General features: G+C 41.3%; 1 protein-coding gene across 1 annotated transcript in view; it reads right to left on the bottom strand.

Moving 5' to 3' along the window:
- Nucleotides 1–9,008: 9,008 nt before the first annotated feature.
- Nucleotides 9,009–9,646, bottom strand: part of LOC102847454 (actin-related protein 2/3 complex subunit 2-like) — a 3,011-nt gene continuing 2,373 nt past the window's right edge. Inside the window, exon 2 of the mRNA XM_006902091.1 lies at nucleotides 9,009–9,643. Within this exon, the coding sequence (XP_006902153.1) occupies nucleotides 9,009–9,643 (635 nt within the window). The remainder of the gene's footprint in view (nucleotides 9,644–9,646) is intronic.

Here is a 9,646-nt window from a genome sequence, read left to right as displayed (position 1 = left end):
GCTCTCCAGCCTCGTTTTTCTCCCCAAGTCCATAATTTCCAACTATAAATCCAGCTTTGTTTCCAACTTTTGTATTCCAATCACCAATTATTATTAATGCATCTTGATTGCATATTTTGGTCAATTTCAGACTGCAACAGTGGAAAATGGTTAGAATGGTACATTGCTAAAGAATTTCCAAATGTTCAAGCTGAATTCCTAAGAGGCTGTTACTGAAGATAGATCTTGGCTGAAATAAAAATTTATAAGAAATAGGTCTTTCTGTGTTTTATTGATTATGCAAAGGCATTTGACTGAGTGGATACTAAGCATATGGCTAACTTTGAGGAAAATGTGAATTCTAGAACATGTAATTATGCTTATACAAAATGCATACCTAGATCAAGAAGTTATTGTCTGAACAGAGCAAAGGAACTCTGTGTGGTTTAAAATTGAAAAAAGTAAAAAAAATAATAATAATATTGGGAAAAGTGTGTGTCAGATCTGTGTCCTCTCTATATACCTATTCAGTCCATATGATGAGCAAATCATTCAAGAAGCTGGACTTTATGAAGAAGAACGTGGCATGAGGATTGGAAGAAGGTCTATCAACAACCTTAGTTATACAGATGACACAACCTTGCTTGCTGAAAGTGAGGAGGACCTGAAGCGCTTGCTGCAGGCTATCAAGTACCATAACCTTCAATATAGACTACACTCAACACTGAGAAGACAAAAAATCCTCACCACTGAGCCAATAGGCAACATCATGACAGATAAAGAAAAGATTGAATCTGTCAACAATTTCATCTTGCTTGGATCCATAGTTAAAACCCTCAGTATCAGCAGTCAGGAGACTGCGAGATGTATAGCACTGGGAAAGTATGCTGTCAAGGACCTCTCCAAAGTCTTGAAGAGCAATGATGTCAGTTTAAAGACTAAGATGTGCCTGATTCAAGTCACAGTCTTGCCAACCCCTTGTTACGTATTTGAAAGCTAGACTATAAATAAAGATGACAGTAGAAGAATCGATACATTTAAATTATGGTGTTGGTGAACACTCCCGTGGGCTGCCAAAAGAGTAGATACATACTGGGAAAAGTGTAACCAGAGTGTTCCTTGGAGGCAAAGATGATGAAGCTTTGTCACTCATTTTGGATATGTTTTTAGAAGAGATAATCCTTTGGAAAGGAACATCATGCTTAGAGAGGTGGAGGGTCAGTGAAGGAGAAGACCCTCAATGCAATGGTTTGATTTAGTGTCTGTGACAATGGACTCAAATGTGTACAGAATGATAAGAATGATACAGAATGGGACAGAGTTCAGCTCTACTTTTTATAAAGTTGCTATGAGTCATACTCAACTTGTTGGCCCTTAACCACAAGGTCCACTTGAATGAGAGAAACTCCCTATGAAAGGACTTCACGGTTCTGTCTGGATATCCCTGGGTACTTAATGAAAATATTCTCCTTAGAGAGAATGTATTTCTGGAACTTGCCTTAACATCTCAGGAGTGTACCTACCCTTCATCCACTTTCTCATAGTGGCTTTTCAGTTCAGTTGGAGAGGGCCTTTTGAATACCTTCAGACAAAGCCAAAAAAAAAAACAAAAACGAGCTGCTGTCGAGTCAGTTCTTACTCATGACAACCCTTTTCCAGGAGACTGTTTTGTTTTTCTCCCTAGGAATGGCTTATGGATCCAAACTTACCACCTTTCAGTAGCCTGATACATTACACCATGAGTGAGCCAACCTCCATGACTAATGGTCAGTCCACTAGTTCAGAGTTCATTTGTTCATTCACCAGATATTTGAGCATCTGCTCTATACCAGCCTCTCTTCTAAATATTGAGAACACGGCCACAAACAAATAAAAGCCCTCTTTTCACAGAGCTAACATGATAGTAGATTTCAATGATTCAGAGGAAAATGGTAGTAGCATTAATGTCAGGCTCTGAGGACCTTCTCTTCAGACAATTCTTAAATTTCTCTCACCTCAGAGGAGCTCTGGTGACCTAGCGGTGACAGAGCTTTCCTGTCAACCTGAAGGCATATGGTTCAAATCCACCAATTGCTCTATGCGAGAAAGATGATCAATCTCCTCTCATGTGATTTACTGCCTCTGAAATCTCACTGGAGAGTCAGCTATGAGTCGGTTCTTATTGAGGGTACATAACAATGACAACGGAGAAATTTAGCATTCTCACCTCAAACTTTCTTTTATTATTCTCCTCTTTCAAAACCACTATCTCTCTTCCTTCCTCAAGTTCCACGTTTCTTCTTCTTCCCTAAACCATTTCTCTTCAGTGACAAGGACTATCACAATGACGGAGAAATTGGATAAAATAAGGTTTTTATGAGTCTCTTCAAAATGCACCACACAATTTGATGAAATTGCTTTTGCCTCATGTGTGTGGCGGCCAGTCAATGTCTTTCCAAGCATTGTGGTCTGGCACCAGAGGGGCCCCCCATCCCTCTGGGGTGTGTTCTTGATAGCAAACACAGCACTCCTGACCCCACCTTCTTTATCACTTGACTCTGACTGTGAAAAGAAAGAGAAGAAAAGTCGATTTGTTTAGTGGGAACTCTTTTCTGAAGCTGTGGGAGAGAATAGGATTGAAACAAGAGGAGCCTGCAGTTGGGTTCAATGGTTAACCAGTCAGATTAATAAATGCCAGAAGGAGGAAATAACCAGTAAGTCAAAAGGCAAAGGAGGGGGAAAAAGTCTCCGTGTGGTTCAAAAGCCAACTGAAGTTTACCAAGATCCATGACCTGTGGTTAAAACATCCTGAAGAGGCCAACTTGTCTGATTCTAGCCCTGCAAGCCATTGCCTCACAAGAGAGTCGCCTGGCTTTGCCTTCGTGCTCCTCAGCCAGCGTGCAGCAGCCCCATGCTGGCCATGGATGGGACTCTTCTCTGCTCTAGAAGTTCTGGAATCAGCTCCCAACACCACAGACATCTTTTCAGGAACCCCCTTCTCTGTCAAAACAGGCTTCTCTAACCCAGCTCTCATTCCATTTTTAAACAAGATTTTGAGTTTAGAACTGAAAGCAAAGAGACTTCTTTTCTGGGTGTTACATTAGGAGGTTGTTCTAGGCTCTACTTTAAGTTACTCTCTGAGTTTTAGCAAATTGCTTGGCCTGTCGGTGGCTTGGTTTCCTTTGTGGGTAAAATGGCAATGCTGGCCTACAGGTTGGTGCATAAGCTTTTTCTGTGAAAGACTAGAGAACAAATGTTTCACATCTGTGGGCTAAAATGTGCCTGTCTCAACTACTCAATTCTGCTCCGGTAGCCACACAGCAGCCATAAATGACACGTTAAATGAGTGTAACTGGGTTCCAACAACATATTATCTATTCAGATTAGGGAGTGGTCCACTACTGGATTTGATCAGTGGACATTGTTTGCCTCCTCTAGATCATATCTCTTAGGACTTTTGCAACTTGCAATTAACAATATTCCTGCATGATTTTACAGTAGGAAAAAAAAATCTAGGACCTGGAGAACAAAAGGGTGTGACCAAGCCACAAACTGTAAGTGAAAAAGCTGGAAAGAATGTGGTTCCCTTTAGCACTCTTCATGCTTAATGCTCTGTATTATTGTTATAAATGAAATGTGTTCCTCCACCAAAAAATAAATGTTGTAGTTCTAACCCTTGTAGTTGTGAATGTATTCCTGTATGCATATTCCTTATAATTTTATAATTAATATTTAAGAGGCTGGACTTTATGATGAATAATTTGGCATCAGGATTGGAGGAAGATTCATCAACAACCTGCATTATGCAGATGGTCAAAGACTTCAGTCTGCAATATGGATTGCATCTCAACCTCAAGAAAACAAAGACCCTCACCACCCAGCCAATAGGCAGTATCATAACAGATGGAGACAGGATTGAGGTTGTTGATGATTTCACCTTGCTTAGATCCACAATCAACACTCTTGGCACCAGGAATCAGGAAATCAAAAGACAAGTTGCATTGAGTATATCTGCAGTCAAAGATCTCTCCATAGTGCTAAAGAGCAATGTTGTCAGTGTATAGACTAAGGTGAACCTATAGACCACGGTCTTCTCAATTACTTGCTATGTATCTGAGAGTTAGACAATGCATAATGATGACAGAAGAACTGATGTCTTTGAGTTATGGTGCTAGAGAAGAATATTGAACATACCATGAACTGCAAAGAGAACAAACAGGTCTATTCTTGAGAGGATGAAACCAGTTTGCACCTTAAAGCCAAGGATTTTGAAACTTTGTCTCACATACTTTGAGCATATTGCCAGATGGGACCAGTCTTTGGAGAGGGAACAACATTCTTGGAAAGGTGGAGGGACAGTGCAGAAGAAGACCCTGGATGAGACAGACTAACAGAGTGAGTGTGGCAACGAGATCAGATACATGAGAAACGGTGAAGTTGGTTCAGGATAGGACAAGGTTCAGAGTCATTGCAAATGTGGGCTGTAGTCCTCGATGGCACATAATAATAACAACAACGGCAGGGTGGGTTCTAAATCTGATCCTGTTTCAGCTATCACCACCAACTCATTACCGTGGAGACAGAATGACTCACAGCTGACCCTCCAGAAGTTTTCAAAGACTATACATTGCAGGAGGAGAGATTGACTATCTTTTTCCGGAGGAGCACCAGTGGACTTAAAACTGCCAGATTCTGGGTTGGCCGTGTAGCTTCTTAACATGAGGCCACCTGAACTCCCTCTCTCTGGTATACAAAGAGCAAGTTATACACAAAGATACACACATGTCAGGGAAAACAGACATCATGTGAGGGTCATCTACAGCCAAAGAACCAGTGAATATCCAGGAAAATTTACAAGAAAGGTATTGATATTACCAAGATGATTTAGACTACTAACTTTCAGAATTTTGAGGAAATAAACTTCTGTTCTTCAAAGCCACCCACCTGAGGTATTTCTGTTACAGCAGCATAGGAAACTGAGACAAATCCTTTGGCTTGACACTGACCACACTGTCATAGAAGCAACAGTACTCTAATCACCACTACAGCCTCCACCACCAATATGAGAACATGTACTTCATCTGGGAGCACGGAACTGCAATGAGAAACTCCAGTTCTGTTTATTTGACAGAACTTTGTATGAGGATTCAAAGAGTGGAGGTGGAAGCAGAGGGGTGAGGATGGGTGGGGAGGGGGTATTAATTGTAGCGTTGCACAATTTGATGTGTGTGGGGGGTGAAGAAAATAGGAAAGATTTTGTGTGAAAAACAATGCATTTGAACTTTGTAAATAATTTAGTATAAAAAAGTAAAAAGAAAGTCAACTGGGGGAGAGGAAAAGAAAGGAGAGGGAGGAAAATGTACAATGAGAGAATAAAAATCCACCTTTTCTGTAAATGTTTGTTAAAATCACGATTACCATTAAAAATTTTTGAAAGGTTAAAAAAAAAGTGTGATGACTTAGATCATGCACATCTTAGCCTTTAAACTTAACATTCTTTCTCTTTACCTCGTTAAAGAATTCTTGGCAGTAGGTTTGCCCAATATCTTTGGATCTTTTGATTCTTAGCGTGCTACTGTCATGGGTATTGACTGTGGAATCAAGCAAAATGAAATAATTGGTGTCAATTTTTTGATTGAAATGAAACTCCAATCTTTTCTACATCTATAACAATGTTGTCTACTGGTCCCATTGTGAAGACTTTCATTTTCTGGATACTAAGGTATCTCTGTTAAAGGTAATAGTCCTTTAATAAGTGCTTCAAGTCATCTTCATTTTCTACGATCAAGGTTGTGTCATTTGCACAATGTAGGTTTTTAATGAGTTTTTCTCCAATCCTGGTATCTCAAGTTTTTTCACTTAGTCTAACTTTTTAAATTATTTAGTCAGCATATATTGAACAATTATAAACAAAGGATAGAACCCTGATACACATATCTTTCCTGATTTTAAACTATACAGTGTCTCATTGTTCCAATCAAATGACTGTTTCTTGTCTATCTATGTACAGGTTTCATATATGAACTATGAACAACGAAGTGTTCTAGAATTTCAGTTCTTCTCAATTTTATCTATTATTTCCTATTATTATCCACACAGTGAGATGCCTTTGCATAGTCAATAAAACACAAATGAAACCTGTTTGGTATGCTCTGCTTTCAGTCAAGATCCATCTGACACTATGCATGATGTCCTTGTTCTGTGGGCTCTTCTGAATACAGCTTGAATTTCTGATGAACTGTTCTAGCTACTTTCTTTTTTAAATTTTTTTCCCTACTAGTTTATTTTAAAAACTCAAATACAAATTTGAACAAACTCTTTCAATTTCCCTCACACCCCCACCTATCAATTTATACAACCCAATGATTAAATACCCCCAGCCCCAACATCCACATCCCTCTGCTTCCAGCCTCTCCCACCCCTCCTGGATCCTTATACTCATTCTACAATAATGGTTTTATACAATATTTATCCTTATGGGACTGAGCTAACTAGCTACTTTAAAAGGTCCTTCAGTGTCACTGTGTTGGACTCCTGGGACCTGTGGATCCCGCCAGCCTTGTTGCTTCATCTCCTGGCCAGCCTCCACCAGGCTTCAGCCAAGTGTGGTTTCTTCTTCCACCCGCCCTGAAGGATGAAAATAAATGCTCTGGTGACAGCTTTTACCAAGACTACGATGTCTTCTCTAACCCCTTGAGGATCTTCAGCATCATCTTCCTGATGATATTGTTCTTGTTGTCCATCTTTGGCCTAGCCAAGTATTTCTGCAGGGACTGCATAAAGTCAGAGCCACCGGACCTTCCAATAGAGCACCAGAGACCACTCCCAGCAATGTCCTCCAGTGTCCCCCAGAGAAGGCCAGAATATTTGCCTCTGAGCCCCCTTACAGCAAGATTATTCTGATACCCATTCTGGGCCATCACCACCCTCACACTTCCAGCCTACAGCTTCAGATCAGCCATTGACAATCCAGCCTTCTGAGCCACATCCTCCCCACCCAGAGACTCCTGGAATGCCTCTCACCCACGCTGGGTGTCTAGTCATTCTTGGCCTTAACACACTACTCTTTCTGCCCCTGTTCCACCCCAACTACCTCCCTTGCTCCCAAGACTGGAATGGAGCCACAGTGCCTTGTTCCTCCTCCTCGGCAGAGGCTACCTGCAGGAAAATGCCAACAGCTGATGCCCTACAGCAGAAGCAAGACCCTGGGGTGTTGAGCGAGTCCCCTGCTGGGGGCACACAGTGCACAGGATACCCAGCCATAAGATGTTCAAGAAGTCACTTTGCACTAGTGGGAGACAGGCATGGATGAACTCAAAGTGCAGCTTGGACACTATCATTTCTTTTTGGTACAGTTTCATCTTCTTTTGATGCCTCCAGCATCGTTCAATATTTGACCCACAGAATCCTTCAGTATTGAATCGCCCACCTTGAGTTTGTTCTTCGGTTCTTTCCGCTTGCGAAATCCTGAGCATGTTCTTCCCTTTTGGTTTTCGAACTCCAGGTCTTTGTACATGTCATCACAGCAGTTTGCTTTGTCTTTTGAAGCTGCACTTTGAAATCTTCTGCTCAGTTTTCTCATTTCATTATTTCTACCTTTTGCTTTCACTTCTTTACTTTGAGGAGTAAGTTTTAGAACCTCTTCTGATAGCTATTTTGGAAATAAAAATCCTACATTTGTGGTGAGTAGAGATATTATTTATTCGTGTGTTTTTATAGTTATCAAACTTTGTTCATTCATTGCACATTAATGAAGTTTCCTTTTTAAAATAACAAAAACAAAGATCATTAACAATTCACAGGCAAGAAGCTACATCTCCCCTCTCTCTTTCTCCTTCCATTTTCTTTCGTTTTATGGGAAATGAGTTGCTTGAGTGACTCATTTTTAAACCCTTTTTATGTCCTCACCTATTGTAATGTGACTTGCTCCCACCACGGAGAGGTAGATGCTTATTTATCTACCTATTGAATCTGAGCTGACTATGCAACTCACTTTTTTTGTCCAATGGAATACGGTAGATGGCATGCAGAGTACCATATGTAATGTTAACAGACTGCTAGCCCAAAGGTTGGTAGTTTGCATTTATCAGCCACTCCAAAAGAGGAAAATGGGCAGTCTCCTCCCCAAAATAGTGTTGGAAGCAGTGGATAGTCACTATCAGTTGGAACCAACTCCATGGCCGTGAGTGACCCCTTGTTGGTTTCAAGGCCAGCCTCAGTAAGTCTTGCAAGCTCCAGTTCATTTTCTAATAATTCTATCAGTTGCCACATGAACCAATCCAGGCGATTAAACTGGATGATGAGAGACGCAGGCTTACTCACAGCCGTTGCTCCAGCTGAAAACAAGCCAATCGCCAGACATGTAGGTGAGGTCATTGGAAACCAGCCTATTGCCGGTGACCCACCAGCTGACCACAGACACATAAACAAGCTTAGCCAACATCAACAGAGTCTGGCCTAGGCTAGTAGAATCATTCAGCTAATCTATAGCTGTTGTTGTTGTTGTTGTTAGTTATTGTCAAGTGAGAGCCGACTCATGGCAACGGTACAGCTAACAGGAGTGAACACTGCCCTGTCCTGCACCACCTCCATCATTGCTGGAACTTTCTTTTTTTTTTTTTTTTTGATAGAAAGATTTTCTTTATTAATGACCCCAACCGTATTTCTTTAGATACAGGAGTTTTAAACTCAAATACTTAGGAGAAAACAAGTTAAGATTGCATTATACTGCAACTCATTACCAGTAACATATTGCAAAGCGAAACAGTTTGGAAAAAGAGGGTGGAAGGGAAGGGGAGTGAAGGAGGGAAGATAAAGAAAAGGAATTAAGTTGATCAAGTGGAATTATTCTTTTTCAATTCTTGGGAAATATGAAGTCCTTGCAAGCACAGCTCGTTTCTGCAGATTATTTTCCAAACGTGTACAAAATGGAACCAAAACGGAGAATCCCTTAAGAACCTGAAGAGGTGCAACATTAAAAGCTATGATTATCAGGTAGCAAGTGTTTCAGCCTTCAGTTGCCAGGCGCTTCCTTCTCCTGTGCCCAAGAGTTAGCCGGATGAAAACGTCTTCCCCGTGATTGTTCTCATTTCTTTTTTCTCGGCATCTGGGCGTGCACGGTTCAGCACCTTGAGGAAGTCAGATGTTTTTGCCCGCATACGTGTATGAATATAGGCCTTAGAGCACTTGATGTGGTAGTGCAGGTAGTCCCGGAACGTGTGGATCAGGTTGATGGTATTGTCTCGGGCATTGGTGTTGGTGTGTCGAGGGAACAGCACGAAGGTGATATAGCCAATGTTGTCGCCCACAGCAGCATCGGTGTCCTTCAGTTCGAGAGGAGGCTCCCTGTGGCTGAAGAGGACCTGTGGTGCTGTGTGGCTGGCTCTGTGTCCTTCTTTGAATTCCTGCATAAACACCTTTCCAATGACCACATCATCATCATCTTTGAACACTGTGCTGAAGACTACTGTGACTCTGTCCTTTTTAGACTCAACATACATGGTCTCATCATCCCTATAATGAATAACTGCCCTATTCTCTCCTTCCTTGCCTTCTTCTTGGAACTGGAAGTATTTCTCAAAGACAGAGGCAAAACAATTTCGTTTCAACATGCCAGCCTGATGCACGATGGAATCCTTGGAGGCTGGGAGATTTTCAAGGTCATACAGTAAAGAGACATTGTACCCTG

The sequence above is a fragment of the Elephantulus edwardii genome, unplaced genomic scaffold (genome assembly GCF_000299155.1).
Source record: "Elephantulus edwardii isolate Elephantulus edwardi_28Jun2011 unplaced genomic scaffold, EleEdw1.0 scaffold00367, whole genome shotgun sequence".
NCBI lineage: Eukaryota > Metazoa > Chordata > Mammalia > Macroscelidea > Macroscelididae > Elephantulus > Elephantulus edwardii.
Note: the sequence above shows the minus strand (reverse complement) of the source record. Positions and strands in the feature narration are given on the sequence as shown.